The 25,542-nt window shown below is 42.1% G+C and overlaps 1 protein-coding gene across 3 annotated transcripts in view; it reads left to right on the top strand.

The window, feature by feature from the left end:
• abcc4 (ATP-binding cassette, sub-family C (CFTR/MRP), member 4) overlaps positions 1–25,542 on the top strand; it is a 472,542-nt gene that overhangs the window by 124,255 nt on the left and 322,745 nt on the right. For all 3 annotated transcript variants that reach the window (XM_060825961.1, XM_060825960.1, XM_060825959.1), the window contains exon 12: positions 25,228–25,322. In XM_060825961.1, coding sequence (XP_060681944.1) covers positions 25,228–25,322 — 95 coding nt within the window. The remainder of the gene's footprint in view (positions 1–25,227; positions 25,323–25,542) is intronic.

Raw genomic sequence — 25,542 nt, 5'->3', positions numbered from 1 at the left:
CTACATCTTCAGTAAGGAGTTATGGGTAAACTCAGGTTCACTAACTACTGTCCTTTTAGAGAAAAATGTGTGCTGTCCTTACTTAACCTTCATATGATGCCAGACTCTGAGCAAAGTGTGGACTCCTAACTGGCCACTGAAATGGCCTAGACTGTCACTAACTAGTATCAAACCACCATGAAAATATTGAATCAAGATGAAACTAGACAAACAGTTAACATCAACTTAAGCAGTAGATTTAGCAAAGACTTGCTTTTTGCAGTCAAACCTGCAACGCTGTGCTCCTAATATCTGGACTTTTGTGACAAGATTGGGAGATAACTATTTTTAATGTAAATGACTTGTTTTCATGATCTGAAAGTGCAAAACATCTAGCATGAGTTTACATGTTGTCACTTCAAATGTAGAGTATGTTATTGTTCAACATTTTAACATGTATTCAGCATGCATAAAGCATAGTTATGATGAACATATAAAATTTGGATTCTAAAAATCAAAGTTTGCAAAGTAGTTTCCAGCCACTGTTGAATGTATTTGATATTTCATTTTATTTATGATTCTGGCACTCTATCTCACCAAGACTCAGCATTTGCCACAACTTGTCATTTGTTTTGATCTCAGCTTATCATTTCCTTTTCTTTAATTCACTGTGAATAATGATTTTGTCCCATCACCAAAATTCTGTTTCTCATAACTGACATTTTGTCCAACATTTCTGCACTCACAAAATTTTGTCTGTAAGCCATCACCCAATGAATTGCATATATTCTTTACTATATAAAATATAAACTGACCAAACACCAATATACTGAAAGCCTCTTGCTGAGAAGGAAATCTGTTTACAACGTTTCCGCACAGGGAATCTTTCAAGATGATAGCTATTTGGACAATTGACAATCAGCTAAAAAAAAGCTGAGGGGTATTGATCTTAATTGGAATTATTTGGTTTATTTTTAAAGCTACTTTGTTATTTTGTTGAATAAGTATTTGCTGATTATATGTGTCCAATAGAAGGTGATAAATTTGTAATCTCTGAATATGTGAACAATTTATTCTATACACACAAGATAATACCTGTCTGGAATGACGTTCCTGCAGGTTTAAGAAAACAGTCAAAGAGCTCTGTGCTGGTAGAGGGAAAGTTGGGGTGCCAGCTGTGACTAACGACTGTTTCATTACTACTTCTAAACTTTCCGTAGTGTCGGCCTCACAAATTAAGCATTCCGTCATATAATTAGCACAATTAAATTAATTATCTTGGAAGTGCATGCTAAAATAGGGTTGAGTCTGCACAGCATCAGCAAGAGTAGGTCATGCCTGACAAATTCTTCAGTGAGATAATGAGCACATTGACTTGACTGTCAATGAAGATTCTATCACCATTGTACCATTCATAGCACCTCTCTTGACATGTTGACTTGAAAATCTACACAATTCAATTTTCTTAGAAAATTCTTAATGAAACATATATATTTTGCAAATAGAATATAAGAAGAATAAAATCCATAATATAAATAGAATATAAAATGTTGGTACATTTATAGAATTGTAAAGCATGAATGGTTCATTCTATTTCTGACACTATCGAAAAGTCATTAAACAGCCAGGTTATTCTTAATCAATAAAATAAACACATTCATTTGTTGTGCATTATTCTCTGGCAGCACACTGTCTTAATCAGAAGACTATAGGATAAGCCTCTATTGGTGTAATGTAGATGGACACTTCATTGTAGTGCTGAGGATTACACTTGCACTCCATTTATCTTCACAGGTAAATTTAGAAGATCTTACTACTCTATTCATAGGTTCTCCTTCTGTCTTACCAACATTTCTCTTTCAAGCATCATCTTGCTATTGATGTTGGTGCATAAATAGAATGCTGCATTGCCCTATACAACAGCTTTTCTCCCAAAATAATTCTGTCATCGTGGTGACCCAAAATGCAATCAAGTTGCATAGAATTAATTTTTCTTTAATATTTTCACTGGGGTATATTTTGTGGTAAGCATAAATTCTACAAGAGAGACGGTTTGCACCTAAATAGGTTAGGGACCAGCATTCTGGCAGGTAGGTTTTCTACTGCAACACCGCTACATTTAAACTAAGTAGCGAGGGGGGGGAGGGGACAAACTGGATGTATAAAAAGGAAATTGAAGGGAAAGTTAGAACAAGAGAAGTCAAGAAAGACAACTGTATCAATGAGGCAGAAAACTCGGAAAGGGATCATGCTGTAAGGTTGATTGAAATAGGGGTTGATGGGAAGGGTGAGAGCAGTAACAAATTAAAAATACTGTATATGAACGCACGAAGCATTAGACATAAGATGAATGAGCTTGACACTCTTTTGGAAATTGGCAGATACGATATTGTGGGGATAACTGAGACGTGGCTTCAAGTGGACAGGGCCTGGGAAATGAATATTCAAGGCTACACGTGCTATCGTAAGGACAGAATGACGGGCAGAGGGGATGGGGTAGCCTTGTTGGTAAGGGAGAATATTCAGTCCCTTTGCGCGGGGGGACCTAGAGTCAGGGGATGTAGAGTCAGTGTGGATAGAGCTGTGAAATACTAAGGGTAAAAAGACCCTCTTGGGAGTCATCTACAGGCCCCCAAACAGTAGTCTGGATGTCGGATGTAAGTTGTGGGCGGCACGGTGGCACAAGTGGGCGGCACGGTGGCACAGTGGTTAGCACTGCTGCCTCACAGCACCTGAGACCCGGGTTCAATTCCCGACTCAGGTGACTGACTGTGTGGAGTTTGCACGTTCTCCCCGTGTCTGCGTGGGTTTCCTCCGGGTGCTCCGGTTTCCTCCCACAGTCCAAAGATGTGCGGGTCAGGTGAATTGGCCATGCTAAATTGCCCGTAGTGTTAGGTAAGGGGTAAATGTAGGGGTATGGGTGGGTTTCGCTTCGGCGGGTCGGTGTGGACTTGTTGGGCCGAAGGGCCTGTTTCCACACTGTAAGTCTAATCTAATCTAAGAATCAGGAGCTGAAATTGGCCTGTGGTAAAGATGTTACTACAGTTGTTATGGGGGATTTTAACATGCAGGTAGACTGGGAGAATCAGGATGGTATTGGACCTCAAGAAAGAGACTTTGTGGAGTGCCTCAGAGATGGATTCTTAGAGCATCTGGTGCTGGAGCCGACCAGGGAGAAGGCAATTCTGGATCTGGTATTGTGTAACGAACCAGAATTGGTCAGAGACCTCGAAGTGAAGGAGCCATTGGGAAGTAGTGACCATAATACATTAAGCTTCGATCTGTAATTTGAGAGGGAGAGGGTACATTCGGAAATGTCAGTACTTCTGTTGAATAAAGGGAACTATGGAGCTATGAGGGAGGAGCTGGCCAAAGTTCAATGGTGCAATACCTTAGCAGGGATGACTGTGGAGGAACAATGGCGGATATTTCTGTGTATAATGCAGAAGTTGCAGGATCAGTTCATTCCTAAAAGGAAGAAAGATCCCAGGAGGAGGCATGGGTGGCCGTGGCTGAAGAGGGAAGTTAAGAAACATATAAATTTAAAAGAGAAAAAGTATAACATAGCAAAGATAAGTGGGAAAACAGAGGACTGGGAAGTTTTAAAGAACAACAGAGGATTACTAAGAAGGAAATACACAGAGGAAAATGAGGTATGAAGGTAAACTGGCCAGTAATATAAAGGAGGATAGTAAAAGCTTTTTTAAGTGTGTGCAAGGCAAAAAAATGGTTAGGACTAAAATTGGGCCCTTGAAGGCAGACAATGGGGAATATATTACGAGGAACAAAGAAATGGCAGAAGAATTAAATGGGTACTTCAGACCTGTGTTCACTGGGGAAGACACAAGCAATCTCCCTGAGGTAACAGTGGCTGAAGGACCTGAACTTAAGGGAATCTATATTTGCCAGGATTTGGTGTTGGAGAGACTGTTAGGTCTGAAGGTTGATAAGTCTCCGGGACCTGATGGTCTACATCCCAGGGTACTGAAGGAGGTGACTCGGGAAATCGTGGATGCGTTGGTGATTATTTTCCAGAGTTCAATAGATTCGGGGTCGGTTCCTGAGGATTGGAGGGTGGCTAATGTTATGCCATTTTTTAAGAAAGGTGGGAGAGAGAAAGCAGGAAATTATAGACCAGTTAGTCTGACCTCAGTGGTGGGAAAGATGCTGGAGTCTATTATAAAGGATGAAATTATGACACATCTGGATAGTAGTAACAGGATAGGACAGAGTCAGCATGGATTTATGAAGGGGAAATCATGCTTGACTAATCTTTTGGAATTTTTTGAGGATGTAACTCTGAAGATGGACGAGGGAGATCCAGTAAATGTAGTGTACCTGGACTTTCAGAAAGCTTTTGATAAAGTCCCACATTGGAGGTGAGTGAGCAAAATTAGGGCACATGGTATTGGGGATAAAGTACTAGATTGGATTGAAAATTGGTTGGCTGATAGGAAACAAAGGGTAGTGATAAACGGCTCCATTTCAGAATGGCAGGCAGTGACCAGTGGGGTACCGCAGGGATCTGTGCTGGGACCGCAGCTTTTTACAATATATGTTAATGATATAGAAGATGGTATCAGCAATAACATTAGCAAATTTGCTGATGATACAAAGCTGGGTGGCAGGGTGAAATGTGATGAAGATGTTAGGAGATTACTGGGTGACCTGGGCAAGTTAGGTGAGTGGGCAGATGCATGGCAGATGCAATTTAATGTGGATAAATGTATGGTTATCCACTTTGGTGGCAAGAACAGGAAGGCAGATTACTACCTCAATGGAATTAATTTAGATAAACGGGCAGTACAGCAAGATCTGGGTGTTCTTGTACACCAGTCAATGAAGGCAAGCATGCAGGTACAGCAGGTAGTGAAGAAGACTAATAGCATGCTGGCCTTCATAACAGGAGGAATTGAGTGTAGAAGCAAAGAGGTGCTTCTGCAGCTGTACAGGGCCCTGGTGAGACCACACCTGGAGTACTGTGTGCAGTTCTGGTCTCCAAATTTGAGGAAAGACATTCTGGCTATTGAGGGAGTGCAGCGTAGGTTCACGAGGTCAATTCCTGGAATGGAGGGATTACCTTACACTGAAAGACTGAAGCAAATGGGCTTGTATACTCTTGAGTTTAGAAGACTGAGAGGGGATCTGATTGAGATTATGAAAGGATTGGACACTCTGGCAGCAGGAAACATGTTTCCGCTGATGGGTGAGTGCCGAACCAGAGGACACAGCTTAAAAATAGGGGGTAGACCATTTAGGACAGAGATGAGGAGAAACTTCTTCACCCAGAGAGTGGTGGCTGTGTGGAATGCTCTGCCCCAGAGGGCAGTGGAGGCCCAGTCTCTGGATTCATTTAAGAAAGAGTTGGATAGAGCTCTCAAAGATAGTGGAATCAAGGGTTATGGAGATAAGGCAGGAAGCGGATACTGAATTATGAATGATCAGCCATGATCATATTGAATGGCGGTGCAGGCTCGAAGGGCTGAATGGCCTACTCCTGCACCTATTGTTTATTATCTTTTATCTATTGCCTATTATCACAAGGTTTACGTTTTTCATTATTTCTCTACAGATCATAAACCATAAGATAAAGGAGCACAATAGGCCATTCAGCCTATCGGGTCTGTTCAACCATTCGATCATGGCAGATAAATTTCTCAGCCTCATATTCTCCTGCTTTCTCCTGCAACCTTTTGATCCCCTTACTAATCAAGAATCTATTTTCTCTATCTTAAAGTCATTCAGTGACTTGGCCTGCACAGCCCTCTCTAACAATGAAGGTTCACCATCCTGAAAAATTTCCTTCTTGAATCAATTATAAAGCGTTATCCCTTTACCCAAAGGCTGTGCTCCCAGGTCCTAGTTTTCTCATAGTTATAAAATCATAGAATAGAATAGTGGAATGCAATGGGTCTGCACTGACCTTCCAAAGAACATTCCTCTCAGACTCAGCACCCCACTCAAGCCAGTAATCCCATATTTACGAAGGCCAGTGCACTAACTTGCATACCATTTGACATATTAGTGAAACATCATCTCCCATTCCACTGTCGCCACACCTCTCAGTATTCTGTACATTTCAGTGAGATTTCCTCATTTTTCTAAACTCCATTCAAGTATAGACCCAGAGTCCTCAACTGCTTCTCACATGACAAACCCTTCATTGGATCATTCTTGTGAACCTCCTCTGGATGCCTTCCAAGATCAGTATATCGTTCCACAGAAACAGGGTGCAAAATTGCCCATAGTATTCCAATTGTGACCTGACCAGAGCCTTATACAGCCTTAGCAATACAACTCCGCTGTTGTATTTTAGCCCTCTTGAAATACATTGGCTTTCCTAATGGCCAACTGTCCTCTTCCAACGAGCCTGCATGTTAATCTTAAGAGAATTCAGATCGAGGACTCCAAGGTGTCATTATGCTTCTGATTTCTGAAGTCTTTCTCATAGATTATTTTCTCAATGCTCCTCTTCCTCATACCAAAGTGTATAACCTCTCATTTTCCCACATTGCATTCCAACTGCCGCTTCTTTGCCCACTCTTCTTATCTGTCCAAGTCCTATTGCAGCCTCCCCACTTCCTCACTCTGGCCCTCCACCAATCTTTGTGTCATCTGCAAACTTTGCAACAATGCTGTCAGCTCCTTCATGTAGATTCTTAATGTATAATGTGAAGAGTTGTGATCATAAAACTGACTCATGCAGAACTCCACTCGTCACCAGCAGCCGTCCAGAAAACAACCTCTTTATCCCAACTCTGCCAGTCGGTCAATCTTCTGTCAATGCTGTTGCCCTTAGTTTCATTAGCTCTTCTCTTACTTAGCAACCTCCTGAGCTGCAACTTGTCAAAGGCCTTCTGAAAGTCCACTGATTATAGCCACTGTTCTCCTTTGTCTAATATACCCATTACCACCTCGAAGAATTCAAACAGATTTGTCAGGCATGGCCTTCCCTTGCTGACACTGTGCTGACTCAACCCTATTTTAGCATGCATTTCCAACGTACTTTGTAATCTCATATTTAACAATAGACTCTCAAATTTTACCAATGATTGAGGTCTGGTTAATTGGCCTAAAATATCCTGTCTTTTGCCTCCCTCCCTTCACTTTTCAGTCCTCTGGGACCTTTCCTGAATCCAGTGGTTCCTGAAAGATCACCACCAAAACATCCACAATCTCCTCTCAGCTACCTCCTTCAGAACGCTGGGGTGTAGTATATCTGCTCAAGGTGATTTATGCATCTACAGGCCTTTCAGGTTCCTAGCAGTTTCTCCTTGGTGATAGCCACCTCTGGCTCCTGACGTGCAGTTCTGGTATGCCACTGGTGTCTTCCACTGTGCAGACTGATGCAAAGTACATATTCAGTTCTTCCCCATTACTACTTCTCCAGCCTCATTGTTCATTGTCCAGTGTCCAGACTGGCCTTTCTCTCTTACCTTTTATATGTCTTAAAAATCCTGAGATTTTCTTTTATATTACTAACTAGCTCATCCTCATATTTTATCTTTCTCCCCCATTATTGCTTTTTTAGTTGACCTCTGCTGGTTTTTTAAGGCTTACTACTAATCTTCAACACATTTTTGCTTTTTCATTTGCTTTTTGACTCTCTTGACTTCCTTTGTCAGCCATAGATGTCTCATCCTCCCCTTAGTCCTGGGGATGAATTTCTGCTGTGCCTCCCAGATTACTCGCAGACTCTTGCCATTGCTGCTCCAGTGTCATTCCTGCTAAGTTCCCCTTCCAATGAATTCTGGCTAGCTCCTCCCTTTACTCAATTGTAACACTTTACACCTGATTCCAGCTTCTCCCTGTCAAACTGCGGGATGAATTCAATCATATTATGATCACTATCTTCTAGATGTTCTTCAACCTAAGCTTCCTAATCAAGTCTGCCTCCTTGCACATCACCAAATCCAAAATTGCCTGTTTCCTAAAAGGATATTCCACAAGCTGCTCCAAAAAATCATTAAATTGACACTCCATGAATTCCTTTTCTGTGATTATCTACTAACCTGATTTTCCAGTCCACCTGCATATTGAAGTTCCTTTTTTTACGTGCCTTTTCCAGCTCCTCATTTATGTTCTTCCCCAAATCTGACTATTGCTGTACATAATTCCCAGCAGAGTCCTTTTTCACTGCTGTGCCTCAATTCTATCCAACACATATTCTACACCTTTTGATCTATATCACTTCTTGCTATTGATCTAAGTAAGAAATGAAATTAAAAGGCAACCCTGCCACTTCTGTCTATGTGTATGTACTTTTGATTGTGTATCCTTGAATAATGAGTTCCCAGTCCTGATCCTTTTACAGCCACATCTTTACAATGCCTACAACATTGTACCTGCCATTTTCAGTCTATGATGCAAGTTGTTTTACCTTGTTTAGCGTACTGAGCATATTTAAATACTGTACCCTCAGTGCCGTGTTGACTGCCCTTCTTCTCATAGTTGTCCCCTTATCTGCTGTGCTTGAAGTTAGACTCCTGATCTTTTTCATATTCTCTACACTATTACTTGTTCTGGAAACTTTTAATAACCTTAACCTGTCCTGAGATTTCTCCTCTACCTTTAACTAGCTTAAATTCTTTTTGTGCTCATCCTACTGAGTCTTTCTGCTGTAATTCTGGTCCCAGTTCAGTTGAGGTAGATCCTGCCACAACAGTACAGTTCCCTCTTGTCCCAGTACTGATGCCAATGCTCCCTTAAAATGGAACCCTCCTTTATCCGCATCTTTACTAATCTTTTTACCTATTTGCCAATCAGGTAATGATCAAGAGATTACAACCTTGAAGGCTTGTTTTTAATTTTGTTCCCAATTTCTGATATTCTCTCTTGCCTATTTTGTTGGTGCCAACATGAACCACAACAACTGGATCCTTCCCCTCCCTCTCCAGTGACCTCCCAAGCCAACTCAAGATTTTCTTCACACTTAACATCAGATTGGCAACACACCAAACAGGACTCTCTATCCTGCTCACAAGTATGCCATCTTTCCTATGGGAATAAAATTTCTTAGCACTATCACTTTTCTTTGTGCTCCTCCCACTTGAATAGTTTTCTGGACCGTGATGTAGTGGTCAGTTTGACCATTTTCCTTGCAGACTCTTGTCTTATCTATCCAAATAGAAAAGTACCTCATGCATGTTGTACAAGATCCACTATTATGTTGAGGATCCCTCTCCCTGCCTCACTTGTTATTATACCCACTTGTCCCTGACCAGTGACCAAATCTGAAATATTTAAGCTATGGAGTGTGACTGCCTGAAACGAGCATCAAATTAATTCTCCCTATCCTGGGTTTGCAATAGTGCCTGAAGCTCAAATTTCAGTTGATCAACTCTGAGCCAGAGTTCCTCAAACTGCAGATATGGCCACCATGGCTTGCAACAGGAGCTACCAGCTTCTACATCTTGCAATATCAACACATCTGTACAAACATTTTTGATATAGTTAATTTATTTTAAAAAAATATTATCCTTGGATAGTCCCTAAATTGTTATACACCTTTCTGAATCGTCTATTATTTAAAGCTAGTCCCTAATGTAGGTCCCTTATCAATCAGACACAGCTTTTCTGTGATATCACTAACTTAAAAAAAAATGAGAACACGAAATGATCAAAATCTCCTGTTGTACTCACTGTTACTGGCAGTGCCCTTCCCTTAGTAAGGCAAGTCTGGACACAGTTTTCCACTATAGTACAGGCAAAGGTACTTTCCAATTATTGTTGCTGGATTAATAGCATTGTAAATAAGTTAAAAATGTCTTGACAGAGGAGAATGAGAAAATGTTTACATTAATGATATTTGTTGTGTCTGGGGAATTCTAAGCTCTCTCATACCAATATATTTGATATTGTTTAATTGGAAGTCATTAAAGAAGCCATTAAGGAAAATTTCATAAACTGATAAATGATCACTATACTTGCTTGATGTTATGAGATGAAGGTTGCTCAAGACAGTTGAGAAGTCCATATGTTGTTCAAAAAGTACTATAAAATATTTTATACTTACTGATGCATACAGTTAGAGACTTGATTTTATTTCTCGTCAAAAATACGTGACCATGTAGTATTTCCTCAGAATTGCATTGAAGTACCAATCTGGATTATGTGCACAAGTCTTGGATTAGGTCCTGATATAATGAAGGTTTGATCAGAAATATGTGGTATCTGTATTGACAATAATACATAGGAGCAGAAGTACGTCGGTTTTGCTCCGCTGTTGAATGACATCATGGCTGATCTGATAATTCTCAACTGCCTTTTACCCTATAACTTTTAATTCTCTTTCTGATTAAATATCTATTTTGGCCTGGAGTACACTTAACCTTTAGCCTCTATGACCCTCTACAATAAAAAATTACACAGATTGACTAGCTCTGAATGAAGAAATTCCTCTTTATCTCTCTCTTAAATGTGAAATCTCTTAATTTGAGATTAGGCTCTTTGGTCCTCAACTTCCTTACAAGCAGGAACAACCTTTCCATGTTAACCTGTCAAATTATCTGAGAATTTTGTACATTTCAATAAGGTTTCTTCTCATTCTACAAAATTTCAGTGAATACAAAGCCACTTGACCTGTCTATGTCCCAGTGTCCTCTACTCTTAAATCTCATCTATTTTTGTGTCAACTATAAATCTGCTGTTAATACATTCACTTCCCCTCATCCAAGTCATTAATATATTATAAGGAATATGTGGCTCAGCTTGTGATATTCCAGTAGTTACAGGTTATTATCCTGAAAATGCTCCATGTATCTCAACTTTGTCTTATATTGGTTATTCAATCCTTTATCTATGCTAATATACCACCCTCAATACCATAGGCACGTTTCTTCTTAAGTTGCCTTATGTGCAGTACTCATCATATCACTTTTTGGAAATCCATAAGTATTATATCTACTGGTTTCCCTTCATCTTTCCTGTTTACCAACTTCTTAAAGAACTGTAATAACATTGTTCGACATGATTTTCCCCTTTATGACGCCATGTGGACTCAGCTTGATTTTATTCTTTATTGCTAAGTGCTCTAGAACATAGAATTGTGCAAAACAGGAACAGACCCTTCAGCTCATGAATTTGTGCCGAACGTGACGCCAAATTAAACTAATCCTTTCTGCTTGCCCTTGATCCAAATCCCTTGCATATTCATGTACTTATCTAAAAGTCTCTTAATGCCCCTATTGTATCTGCCTCCATCACCACCCCTGGCAGCGCATTCAAAAACTTATTCCTCACATCTTTGAAATTTTCCCTGCTCACCCTAAATGCATGCTCCCTAGTTTTAGACATTTCACCTCTGGGAAAAAGATTCTGATGGCCAACCCTATTTGTGCATCTCATAATTTTATAGACTGCTATCAAGTCTCCCAAAATGCAGCACCTCACATGTAGACTGATTAAACTCCATCTGCCTTCTCTGTCCATATCTGCAACTGATCTATATCTGGCTGTGTCCTTTGACAATCTTCTACATTATCCATAACTGAACTGATCTTTATATTGTCTGCAAAGTTACTTTGCAGACACATCTATATTTTGATCCAACTAATTTATATACAGGGGAACCTTGATTATCCAGATGAGATGGGCGGGCACTATTTCATTTGGATAATTGATTATTCAGTTAATCGATTCAATGTCTTTCCTCTGGCGCTCAGAGTTTTCTATTAAATCTGCTCCCCGTTCAGGAGACTATCAGCAGCAAAGTGTACACGAGCCTTATCCGCCCCCAACATCCCCCCCGCCGCCGGCCCCAAACACTGTCCAACACTGCCTACCTCTCCCTGTCCGCTCCCCCGTTTCCCAAACCCCCAACACTGCCCGCCCCTGGAGCAGCCAGGCTGGACATAAGCAACAAGACTGCTGCTGCTGCTACTGCCTTTTGGAGGGTGAGTCTCCAAATAGCTCAGACATATGCTCGCACACAACATTTTGACAGGTTCCATCTTTGCCCATACAGGACAATATTAGAGAGATTATCTGTAGCCTGTGTAGAACTCCAGGGAAAGTGTGTGGGGAAAGAGAGAGAGAGGGTGGGAGGTCAGTCATTTTGAGACAGTGCCTGTGCTCCCATCAGTCCAGGACTGTTCTAGGCAGCACTTTTAATCACTCTAAACAAAAGACGCGATCAGTGTTGGACACATGTCTTTGATGTAATGCTTCTGTTGGGACCTTGAGATCTCCTTCGGATAATCCGATTTTTGGATAATTGTTGTTCAAATAATTGAGGTTCCTCTGTATATCACAAACAGCAGAGGTCCGAGTACAAATCCATGTGAAACGCTGCTAGTCACAGACCTTCAGCCTGAAAAATACCCTTCCACCACTACCCTTTGCCTTTTATGGCCAAGCCAATTCTGAATTCATGCAGCCAAGTCGTCATGGATCCCATGCATCTGAATCTCCTGATTGACTCTACCAACAGCGACTTTGTTGACAACGTTCACTGCTGTACCCTCATCGATCACCTCTGTCACCTCCTTGAAAAATTCAATTACCTGTGCAATTACACACTATAATAGATGAGCATTTTTCCATTTGCAGATGTTAAGCTAACTGGCCTGCAGTTACCTTTTTTTTTCTCTCTTAATAATTATCATGACAGACCATGTCCAAGTGAAGCTAATGTAATTGCCGGACCTGATGGGTGAAATTCTCAGATTTTAAAGGAAGTAGCTACAGAGATAGTGAATGCATTGGTAGTAATTAGATTACTTACAGTGTGGAAACAGGCCCTTCGGCCCAACAAGTCCACACCGACCCGCCGAAGCGAAACCCACCCATACCCCTACATTTACCCCTTACCTAACACTATGGGCAATTTAGCGTGGCCAATTCACCTGACCTGCACATCTTTGGACTGTGGGAGGAAACCGGAGCACCCGGAGGAAACCCACGCAGACACGGGGAGAACGTGCAAACTCCACACAGTCAGTCACCTGAGTCGGGAATTGAACCCAGGTCTCTGGCGCTGTGAGGCAGCAGTGCTAACCACTGTGCCACCGTGCCGCCCACCGTGCCGCCCACTGTGGCAATCTCGCAAGAATCCTTAGCTTCTGGAAATGTCCCAGAGTTTTGGAAAATTTTCATTGTAACATCCTTATTCAAAAGGATAAGGAGACAAGAAAGCAAGTAATTACAGGCTAGTTGGCTTTTCATCAATCATTGGGAAAAGGCTAGTCTACAGAGCAGTAGATGCTAAGGATTCATAGACGATTACTAGTATTTAGTAATTCTATAACTATTTCCCTTAAAACCCTAGGATACAGCCCATTGGTTCCAGTACACACATTAACTTTTATCATAGAATTCTTACAGTGTAGCATGCTATTTGGCCCATTGAGTCCACACGGGCCTTCCAAAGAGCATTCCACCCAAACCACTACCCTATCCACGTTTTAGCATGGCTAATCCACCTAGCCTACACACCTTTGGAATATGGGAGGAAATTGGAGCACACAGAAGAAACCCACACAGGCACAGGGAAAATGTGCAAACTCCACACAATTGCCCGAGGGGTGGAATGGAACCTGGGTCCCTGGTGATGTGAGGCAGCAGTGCTGACCACTGAGCCATTGTGCTGCCCTTTTAACCCTGTTAGTTTCATCAATACTGTGTATGAGCTTAGAGTTTGCACATTCTTCCCATGGTCTGCATGGGTTTCCTCTGGGTGGTCCAGTTACCTCCCACAATCCAAAGATATGCAGGTCAGGTAAATTGGCCAGGCTAAATTGCCCATAGTGTTCAGGGATTTGTAGGTGAGGTGCATTAGTCTATGGTAAATGTAGAGTAATTAGGGTAGGGGAATGGGTCTGGGTGGGATATTGTTTGGAGGGTCAGTATAGACTTGTTGAGCCGAAGAGCCTGATTCCGCACTGTTGGGATTCTATAATTCTACTCTTTCTCTCATGATAGTTATTTCCTCCCCCCAGTCTTAACTCTTTGATTATTTAGTAATTGTTTAATGCTGCTTGTGTCCTCGACTGCATGGACTAATTAGGGGGATTAGAATGATTGGATGGCTGTTATTGACTGGCACAGACATGGTGGGCTGAAGGGCCTTTTTATGTACTCAATGACTGTATGACTCTCATTTCCTGGGTCACTATTTTCAGCCTCATTCTGTAAGGATCCTATATTCATTTTGATCTTTCATTTCATATAGAAGCGATTACAATTTGTTTTTATGTTACTTGCTAGCTTGACCTCTTGTTGATTTTATCTTTTCTTTAAGTTTTTACAACTTTCCCAATTGTCTAGACGACCACTTTGCCATAGTTTTTTTCTTTCAGTTTGATGCTATCCTTAAATTATTTTGTTGACCATGATTGTTTTAGCCTCTTTTTAAAAAAAAAATCCTTCTTCCTCACTGTGCTGAGAGTCTTGAACTATTTTGTTAAGTCTGTCAGTGTTGGTCAACTGTCTTTTCAGTTGAACTCCTTTCCCAGTCCATTCCATCTAGCTGTACCCTTGCCCCTGTATAATTATCCTTATTTAACTTCTTTGATCAATTGATACCTCTTTAAATGCTCAGTTCCTCCTGTCTCCTGATTAGATTCTACTGACATTCCTCCATTTATATTAAATATGATAGATCCATACTACCTGGTTTCTTTGTCCCTCTGTCCTTTGTAAATTTACGCCAGTCTTATTTGTTACAATAAATTTGTGTAAAACTTTTTTTTGAGCCAACATCCATCCTGTACACCTGTCAATGTTTTTACAAATCAAACCCATTTGGAAATTGTTGCTTGGCTTAGGCAATAAAATATTGAACACTCAAGGGGCACCACTTAGTTTAGCTTGTTATAAGGTAGTGCTGAATGGATTTTCAATTCTCTCCTAATGTACTAGTGCTATGCAGAAATAAAATCCCATGATTTACCATAAAAGTATCCAAGATAACATTGACCAATGTGGATCAATATTAAAAATAGAGTTGATGATGGTTACATCTTTATAAGTTACATCTTTATGTCAGACAGGCTTTCAGGGAGCTAGGTTGGAAGCTCAGAGTTAGAACAAACAGAGTTGTAGTCTCTGGTTTGTTACCCGTGCCACGTGATAGAGAGTCGAGGAATAGGGAGAGAGAGCAGTTAAATGCGTGGCTACAGGGATGGTGCAGGAGGGAGGGATTCCGGTTTCTGGACAACTGGGGTTCTTTCTGGGGAAGGTGGGACCTTCTGGGCGGCACGGTGGCACAGTGGTTAGCGCTGCTGTCTCACAGCGCCTGAGACCCGGGTTCAATTCCCAACTCAGGCGACTGACTGTGTGGAGTTTGCACATTCTCCCCGTGTCTGCGTGGGTTTCCTCCGGGTGCTCCGGTTTCCTCCCACAATCCAAAGATGTGCGGATCAGGTGAATTGGCCATGCTAAATTGCCCATAGTGTTAGGTAAGGGGTAAATGTAGGGGTATGGGTGGGTTGCGCTTCGGCGGGTCGGAGTGGACTTGTTGGGCCGAAGGGCCTGTTTCCACACTGTAAGTAATCTATAAAAAGGATGGTCTACACCTGAACCTGAGGGGCACCAGTATCCTTGGGGGGAGGTTTGCTAGTGCTCTTTGGGAGGGTTTAAACTAACTCCGCCGGGGCATGGGAACCTGGACTGTAGCTTTAGGGTACAGGACCTTGAGTGTAGGGAGGTTATGAATAATGCAGCGATCTCGAAGGAGGGTGCCTGTAAACAGAAGGGTGGATTGAAGTGTGTATACTTCAATGCCAGAAGTATAAGAAATAAGGTAGGTGAACTTGCAGCGTGGGTTGGTACCTGGGACTTTGATGTTGTGGCCATTACAGAGACGTGGGTAGAACAGGGACAAGAATGGCTGTTGCAGGTTCCAGGGTTTAAATGTTTTAGTAGGATCAGACATGGGGGTAAAAAAGGGGGAGGTGTGGCATTACTTGTCAAAGATAGTATTACAGCAGTGGAATGGACGATGGAAGAGGACTTGCCATCTGAGGTAGTTTGGGCTGAGGTTAGAAATAGAAAGGTGAGGTCACCCTGTTAGGTGTTTTCTACAGGCCTCCTAATAGTCCTAGAGAAGTAGAGGATAATATTGCGAGGATGATTCAGGAAAAGAGTGAAGGTAGCAGGGTGGTTGTTATGGGGGACTTTAACTTCCCAGATATTGACTGGGAGAGCTATAGCTCGAGTTCATTAGATGGGTCGGTGTTTGTCCAATGTGTGCAGGAGGGTTTCCTGACACAATATGTAGACAGGCCAACAAGAGGTGAGGCTATACTGGATTTGGTTCTAGGTAATGAACCAGGCCAGGTGTTAGACTTGGAGGTAGGTGAGCACTTCGGGGACAGTGACCACAACTCAGTGACTTTTACTTTAGTGATGGAGATGGATAAGTGTGTGCCGCAGGGCAAGAGTTATAGCTGGGGGCAGGGAAATTATGATGCAGTGAGGCATGACTTAGGATGTGTGGATTGGAAAAACAGGCTTCAAGAGAAGAACACTAATGAGATGTGGGGATTGTTCAAGGAGCAGCTACTACGTGTCCTCGATAAGTATGTACCAGTCAGGCATGGTGTAAAGGGCATTGTGAGGCAGCCGTGGTTTAGTAAGGAATTGGAATCCCTTGTGAAAGGGAAGAAGGCGGCATATGTAAAGATGAGGCGTGAAGGTTCAGTTGGGGCGATAGAGAGTTATAAGGTAGCCAGGAAGGATCTAAAGAGAGAGCTAAGAGAAGCGAGAAGGGGACATGAAAAGTCTTTAGCTGGTAGGATTAGGGAAAACCCAAAGGCTTTCTATAGGTATGTCAGGAATAAAAGGATGACTAGGGTAGGTATCGGTCCAGTCAAGGATAGGAGTGGGAAGTTGTGTGTGGAGGCGGAGGAGATTGGAGAGACACTAAATCAATACTTTTCATCAGTATTCACTCAGGAACAGGACACTGTTGCTGATGTGAATATGGAGTCACAAATGATTAGAATGGATGGCCTGGAAATATGCAGGGAAGAGGTTCTGGGAATATTGGAGAGGATGAAAATAGATAAGTCTCCTGGACCTGATGGCATTTACCCTAGGATCCTATGGGAAGCTAGGGAGGAGATAGCAGAGCCATTGGCCTGGATTTTTATGTCGTCATTGTCAACGGGAATAGTACCAGAGGACTGGAGGATAGCGAATGTGGTCCCCTTGTTCAAGAAAGGGAGTAGGGATAGCCCTAGTAACTATAGGCCAATGAGTCTGACTTCAGTGGTGGGCAAAGTCTTAGAGAGAATGGTAAGGGATAAGATTTATGAACATCTGGATAGGAATAACGTGATCAAGGATAGCCAGCATGGTTTTGTGAAGGGCAGGTCGTGCCTCACAAACCTTATTGAGTTCTTTGAGAAGGTGACTAAGGAAGTGGACGAGGGTAAAGCAGTAGATGTTGTGTATATGGATTTTAGTAAGGCGTTCGATAAGGTTCCCCATGGTAGGCTAATGCTAAAACTACGGAGGTATGGCATTGAGGATACATTAGAGGTTTGGATTAGGAATTGGCTGGCTGGAAGGAGACAGAGGGTAGTAGTTGATGGACTATGTTCATCTTGGAGTGCAGTTACTAGCGGTGTACCACAAGGATCTGTTTTGGGACCATTGCTTTTTGTTATCTTTATAAATGATCTAGAGGAAGGGCTTGAAAGCTGGGTAAGCAAGTTTGCGGATGACACAAAAGTCGGTGGAGTTGTGGATAGTGAGGAAGGAAGTGGTAGGTTACAGCGGGATATAGATAAGTTGCAGAGCTGGGCAGAAATGTGGCAAATGGAATTCAATGTAGCTAAGTGTGAAGTCATTCACTTTGGTAGGAGTAACAAGAAGATGGATTACTGGGCTAATGGTAGGCTACTTGGTAGTGTAGATGAGCAGAGGGATCTTGGTGTCCATGTACACAGATCTCTGAAAGTTGCCACCCAGGTAAATAGTGCTGTGAGGAAGGCATATGGTGTACTGGGCTTTATTGGTAGAGGAATTGAGTTCCGGAGTCCTGAGGTCATGTTGCAACTGTATAAGACTCTGGTGCGGCCTCATCTGGAGTATTGTGTGCAGTTTTGGTCGCCATACTATAGGAAGGATGTGGAGGCATTGGAACGAGTGCAGAGGAGGTTTACCAGGATGTTGCCTGGAATGGTAGGAAAATCTTATGAGGAAAGGCTGAGGCACTTGGGGCTGTTCTCATTGGAGAAGAGAAGGTTTAGGGGAGATTTGATAGAGGTGTATAAGATGATTAGGGGTTTAGATAGGGTCGACACTGAGAACCTTTTACTGCTAATGGAGTCAGGTGTTACTAGGGGACACAGCTTTAAATTAAGGGGTGGTAGGTATAGGACAGATGTTAGGGGTAGATTCTTTACACAGCGGGTTGTGAGTTCATGGAATGCCCTGCCAGTAGCAGTGGTGAACTCTCCTTCTTTATGGTCATTTAAGCGGGCATTGGATAGGCATTTGGAAGTTATTGGGCTAGTGTAGGTTAGGTAGGATTCGGTCGGCGCAACATCGAGGGCCGAAGGGCCTGTACTGCGCTGTATCTTTCTATGTTCTATGTTCTAAGTTAAATTCTGAGGATGTTAAATCATTCTGCAGTAATTTTAATTGAAGATGGAGTTCTGTCAAATTGCAATTTTCACTGTTATCAAGTCATCATCGAAATCTACCTTGCTAGAAAGATGAATAAAATGAACTTTTAGAACTTTAAACAATAGGTTTGATATCAGACTGTCAACTGGTGCAGTGATTGTGTAGATCACCCAAAGTCCCTTTTGAGAGACCTAATCCATTTTGGGAGTCAGACCTCATTTTCACTATTTGCGTGGCCTATTCCAGCATTCACCTGTGTCTTTGTGACATGTTGAGTAAATTTTCAGCAGCTTAATGTAGACTGGAGATGGACATTTTATCTGGGACAGTCACTAGTTCGGTGAATTCTTCTTGTCCCACTGAAATGTTTTTTTAAAAAATCCTTTTTGTGAGTGATTTATTTTTCAGTGAACCACAACACTTATTCTTTCACTGATTCATGTAAATGTTTTAACTGCACTTTTTGATTTACAAATCATATTACTGCATCAAACTGACGGCCTTTGATGAATAACTTGCCAGCTCTTCTCTTCTGCAAATATTGAATGTAGGATGATTAATTTTCTTGGAGTTGTTCAATGAAGTATATACTTTGATCACCATGTGAATCAATGAATTGGTTTGTAGCTTTATTTTCCATTGTTTGCAGGGACACTTTTTTTCCAGTACATTAAGATTTTGCAATAGATATTTCTGAGTGCCTGTTGTGTTGCATTTACAGAATGGTGCAATGCCTACCTTAAAGTGCAGAGGGAATCACTAGAATTTGAAAAGTAGCCACGTAGTTCAAATATGTAGATTTGCCCAGGTGGCTTATATGATCAATTTGTCCAAACATCTGTTACTGGAATCATGTACGACATAGAAAACTAACAATCTCAGTTTCAGTTTACGTGTATAAACTGATCTCAGGGTTTTAGCAATCAAAATTATTTTAACTTATCATTTGACTACATTTCCTGTGCTCACAATTTGAGGAGTCTATGTAATGAGGTACAGTCAGGATGAAATCTTTCAACAAGAGTCATACAAAGGAGCACTGGGGAAAATGAAGGATCATGGTTGTGGAGCTCGAGAAAGCAAGTAGAGTTGACCATCATTGAAAGATGTTTCTAAACTGAATAATGACATGTCTCTTTGTTTATTCCTGTGATGAGTCAATGTACAGAATCATGGAAAGGCTTGGAAAAGAAAGCTCTACTTGTAAGGAAAGTTATTGAGTCATGGAAATAGACCCTTCGGTCCAACCTATCCATGCCGACCAGATATCCCAAGCCAATCTAGTCCTACCTGCCAGCATCCGGCCCATATCCCTCCAAACCCTTCCTATTCATATACCCATCCAAATTCCTCTTAAATGTTGCAATTGTACCAGCCTCCACCTCTTCTTCTGGCAGCTCATTCCATACCCATACCACCCTCTGTGTGAAAAAGTTGCCGCTTGGGTCTCTTTTATATCTTTCCCCTCTCACCCTAAACCTATGCCCTCTGGACTCCAGGGAAAAGACTTTGCCTATTTACCTTATCCATGCCCCTCATAATTTTGTAAACCTCTATAAGCTCACCCCTCAGCTTCCGACGCTCCATGGGAAAACAGCCCCAGCCTGTTCAGTCTCTCCCTTTCGCTCAAATCCTCCAACCTTGGCAACATCCTTGTAAATCTTTTCTGAATCCTTTCAAGTTTCACAACATCTTTCCGATAGGAAGGAGACCAGAATTGCAGGCAATATTTCAACTGTGGCCAACCAATGTCTTGTACAGCCGCAACATGACCTCCCAACTCCTGTACTCAATACTCTGACCAATAAAAGAAAGCATACAAAATGCCTTCTTCACTATCCTATCTACCTGCAACTCCACTTTCAAGGAGCTATGAATCTGCACTCCAAGGTCTCTTTGTTCAGCGACACTCCCTAGGACCTTACCATTAAGTGTATAAGTCCTGCTAAGATTTGCTTTCCCAACATGCAGCATCTCACATTTATCTGAATTAAACTCCATCTGCCACTTCTCAGCCCATTGGCCTATCTGGTCAAGATACTGCTGTATTCTGAGGTACCCCTCTTCGCTGTCCACTACACCTCCAATTTTGGTGTCATCTGCAAACTTACTGACTGTACCTCTTATGCTCGCATCCAAATCATTTATGTAAATGACAAAAAGTAGAGGGCCCAGCACCGATCCTTGTGGCACTCCACTGGTCACAGGCCTCCAGTCTGAAAAACAACGCTCCAACACTACTCTCTGTCTTCTACCTTTGAGCCAGTTCTGTATCCAGGGTGGCATGGTGGCACAGTGGTTAGCACTGCTGCCTCACAGCGCCAGCGACCCGGGTTCAATTCCCGCCTCAGGCGACTGACTGTGTGGAATTTGCACATTCTCCCTGTGTCTGCGTGGGTTTCCTCCGGGTGCTCCGGTTTCCTCCAACAGTCCAAAGATGTGCGGGTGAATTGGCCATGCTAAATTGCCCATAGTGTTAGGTATTGCCCATAGTATGGGGTAAATGTAGGGGAATGGGTGGGTTGCGCTTCGGCGGGTCGGTGTGGACTTGTTGGGCCGAAGGGCCTGTTTCCACACTGAAAGTAATCTAATCAAATGGCTAGTTCTCCCTGTATTCCATGAGATCTAAGCTTACTAATCAGTCTGTCATGGGGAACCTTGTCGAACGCCTTACTGAAGTCCATATAGATCACATCTACTGCTCTCCTCTCATCAATCCTCTTTGTTAGTTCTTCAGAAAACTCAAGCTTGTGAGACATGATTTCCCACGCACAAAGCCATGTTGACTATCCCTAATCAGTCCTTGCCTTTCCAAATACATGTGCATCCTGTCCCTCAGGATTCCCTCCAACAAGTTATCCACCACCGAGGTCAGGCTCACTGGTCTATAGCTCCCTGGCTTGTCCTTACCACCCTTCTTAAACAGTGGCACCACGTTAGCCAACCTCCAGTCTTCTGGCACCTCACCTGTGACTGTCGATGATACAAATACCTTAGCAAGAGGCCCAGCAATCACTTCTCTAGCTTCCCACAGCGTTCTTGGGTGCAGTTGATCAGGTCATGGTGATTTATCCGCCTTTACCCGTTTCAAGATATCCAGCATTTCCTCCTTTGTAATCTGGACATTTTGCAAGATGTCACCATCTATTTCCCTACATTCTATATCTTCCATTTCCTTTTCCATAGTAAATACTGATGCAAAATACTCATTTAGTATCTCCCCCATTTTCTGCGGCTCCACACAAAGGCCACCTTGCTGATCTTTGAGGGCCCTATTCTCTCCCTAGTTACCCTTTTGTCCTTAATGTATTTATAAAACCTTTGGATTCTCCTTAATTCTATTTGCCAAAGCTATCTCATGTCCCCTTTTTGCCCTCCTGATTTCCCTCTTAAATATACTCCTACTTCCTTTGTACTCTTCTAAGGATTCACTCGATCTATCCTGTCTATAGCTTACATATGCTTCTTCTTTTTCTTAACCAAACCCTCAATTTCTTTAGTCATTCAGCATTCCCTATACCTACCAGCATTTCCTTTCACCCTGACAGGAATACACTTTCTCTGGATTCTCGTTATCTCATTTCTGAAGGCTTCCCATTTTCCAGCCGTCCTTTTACCTGTGAACATCTGCCCCCAATCAGCTTTCGAAAGTCTTTGAGTTGAAAAATGTGGTACTGGAAAAACACAGCAGGCCAGGCAGCATCTGAGGATCAGGAGAATCGACGTTTTGGGCATATGCCCATCTTCAGGAATCAGGATTTCTGAAGAAGGGCTTATGCCCAAAATGTCGATTCTCTTGCTCCTCGGATGCTGCCTGGCCTGCTGTGTTTTTCCAGCACCACATTTTTCAACTCTGGTACTCCAGCATCTGCAGTCCTCACTTTCTCCTTTCGAAAGTCCTTGCCTAATACTGTCAAAATTGGTCTTTCTCCAGTTTAGAACTTCAACTTTTAGATCTGGTTTAGCTTTTTCCATCAATATTTTAAATCTAATAGAGTTATGGTCGCTGGCTGCAAAGTGCTCTCCCACTGATACACAGTCAGCTGTTCTGCCTTATTTCCCAAGAGTAGGTCAGGTTTTGCACCCTCTCTGGTAGGTACATCCACATATTGAATCAGAAAATTGTCTTGTACGCACTTAACAATTTCCTCTCCATATAAACCTTTAACACTATGGCTGTCCCAGTCGATGTTTCGAAAGTTAAAATCCCCTACCATAACCACCATATTATTCTTACAAATAACTGAGATCTCCTTACAAGTTTGTTTCTCAATTTCCCTCTGATTATTAGGGAGTCTATAATATAATCCCAATAAGGTGATCATCCCTTTCTTATTTCTCAGTTCCACCCAAATAACTTCCCTGAATGTATTTCCTAGAATATCCTCCCTCAGCACAGCTGTAATGCTATCCTTTATCAAAAATGCCACTCCCCCTCCTCTCTCGCATCCCTTTCTATCCTTGCTGTAGCATTTATATCCTGGAACATTAAGCTGCCAGTCCTGCCCATCTCTGAGCCGTGTTTCCGTAATTGCTACGATATCCCAGTCCTATGTTCCTAGTTATGCACTGAGTTCATCTGCCTTCCCTTTTAGGCCCCTTGCATTGAAATAAATGCAGTTTAATTTATTCGTCCTACCCTTACCCTGCCTGCCCTGACTGTTTGACTCGCTTCTGCTCTCAACTGTACCAGTCTCAGATTGATCTCTTTCCTCACTATCTCCCTCGGTCTCACCCCCCCCCCCCCACCCACCTTACTAGTTTAAATCCTTATGAGCAGCTCTTGGAAATTTCCCTGCCAGTATATTAGTCCCCTTCCAATTTAGGTGCAATCCGTCCTTCTTGTACAGGTCACATCTATCCCAAAAGAGATTCCAATGATCCAAAAATGTGAATCCTTCTCCCATATACCAGCTCCTCAGCCATGCATTCCCTGCTCTATCCTCCTATTCCTGCCCTCACTAGCTCATAGCACTGGGAGTAATCCAGATATTACTACTCTTCAGGGCCTCCTTTTTAAATTTCTGCCTTACTCTCTATAATCTCCCTTCAGAATCTCAACCTTTTCCTTTCCTATGTCTTGGTTCCAATGTGGACAATAACCTCTTGCAGGCCCCTCTTCCCCGTGAGAACATTCTGCACCCTCTCTGAGCCACCCTTGATCCTGGCATCAGGGAAGCAACACACCATTCTGCTTTGTCGCTGATGTCCACAAAAACGTCTGTCTGTACCTCGAACTAGAGAATTCCCGAACATAATTGAACTCTTGGAAGCTGACGTATCCCTCATTGCAATAGAGCCAGTCTCAATACCAGAAACTTGGCTGTTCGTGCTACGTTCCCCTGAGAATCCATCACCACCTACATTTTCCAAAACAGCTTATCTGTTTGAAACGGGTATATCCGCAAAAGGCTCCTACACTAGGTGCCTACCTCTCTTACCTTTCTGGAGTTAACCCATCTTTGTGACTGTATCTGAGACTTTCCCCCTTCCTATAACTGCAATCCATCACATACTGTTGCTATTGCAAATTCCTCATTGCATCTAACTGTCTCTCCAACCAAACCATTCGATCTGATAAGACTCGCATCCAACAGCATTAATTGCAGATATAATCTGCAGTCATCCTTAAACTCCCACATCTGACAAGAAGTACATATCACTGTTCTAAAGGCCATTTTTGCTCCTTCACAATCTACAGACCCAGAAAATAACACTGTCTTATTTCTCTATAAAACACTGCCCCAGGTTAATTTACTATATATATTCATATATTATATTTTAAGTTTAATCAAGAGACATATCTCCAAAAATATATAATCAAGAAAGAACTCACTCTACTCACTACTGCAGCCTTTCTGTTGGACACACTTAAAACAACGATTAACTTATCTGATACTGTGCTGCGAACTTCACCCAAACAGGTTCCAAACTTGTAAGATTAGTTGTGAATTTCACTGTTAATTTTTCCAGACGCACTCTGATGTCCAGCGATCCATGAATTTAAAACAGCAAAGGCAGTAACTGTGCAGGTTCTCTCTCTCTCTCTCTCTCTCTCTCTCCCCCTCTTGCACTGTCCTTTCCATGTGTTTCCTTTGTCTGTTCTTCTTCTCCCTTTTAAAACTGCTGTTGTTCTGACTTTTTTTTCCACCAAAGTTCCAAAACAATGCAACAGCATATGAAACAGTAATTGCTGCTTCTGAAATTCGCGGAAATCACTTCCAGCACCTAAAATACCTCAAAAAAGGAGCAGCTGCTACAGCCAGAGATTTTTCCTATCCTCCATCTTGGATTACCCAGAATCTCACTTGTTCCTGATAATTTTTTTTATATGCTGTAGAAACACAGAAGCAATCTTATTTTGGAAAAAAAAATCTTGCTTCACCTTGATTGGTTTAGATCTTTAGAATATGAGCTGGAGCAGTTCAAAAGCTTGCCCATGAGGTTCAGTCAAAAAAGAATTTACAGTACGATCAGTCAAATCTGTGAACTACATTCTGGTTTAAGGCGATATCTCAATGGAAGGAGAACCTTTCAAAATTGTTGCTGCATGCAACCCTTAAGTGTTTTACATGTATGAAGTAATCTTTGGTCAAAGCAAGACTTGTAATGAAACCACTTTAAAGTGATCATTCAGAACTTATTGAAAGAAGTGTTGTGTAATTTCAACAGGATTTGGAACTGTTTCAAGATGGTGACCTGACCCAGATTGGAGATCGTGGAGTCACACTCAGTGGAGGACAAAAAGCTCGAATTAATTTGGCGAGGTAAATGAGCTGCTTACAATACTAGAGTAAAAAATGAGGTCTGCAGATGCTGGAGATCACAGCTGCAAATGTGTTGCTGGTCAAAGCACAGCAGGCCAGGCAGCATCTCAGGAATAGAGAATTCGACATCAGGCCTTCCTGATGAAGGGCTTATGCTCGAAACGTCGAATTCTCTATTCCTGAGATGCTGCCTGGCCTGCTGTGCTTTGACCAGCAACAC

Source organism: Hemiscyllium ocellatum, chromosome 6, assembly GCF_020745735.1.
Source record: "Hemiscyllium ocellatum isolate sHemOce1 chromosome 6, sHemOce1.pat.X.cur, whole genome shotgun sequence".
In the NCBI taxonomy this organism is placed as follows: Eukaryota; Metazoa; Chordata; class Chondrichthyes; order Orectolobiformes; family Hemiscylliidae; genus Hemiscyllium; species Hemiscyllium ocellatum.
This window is presented reverse-complemented; position numbering and strand designations above follow the sequence as displayed.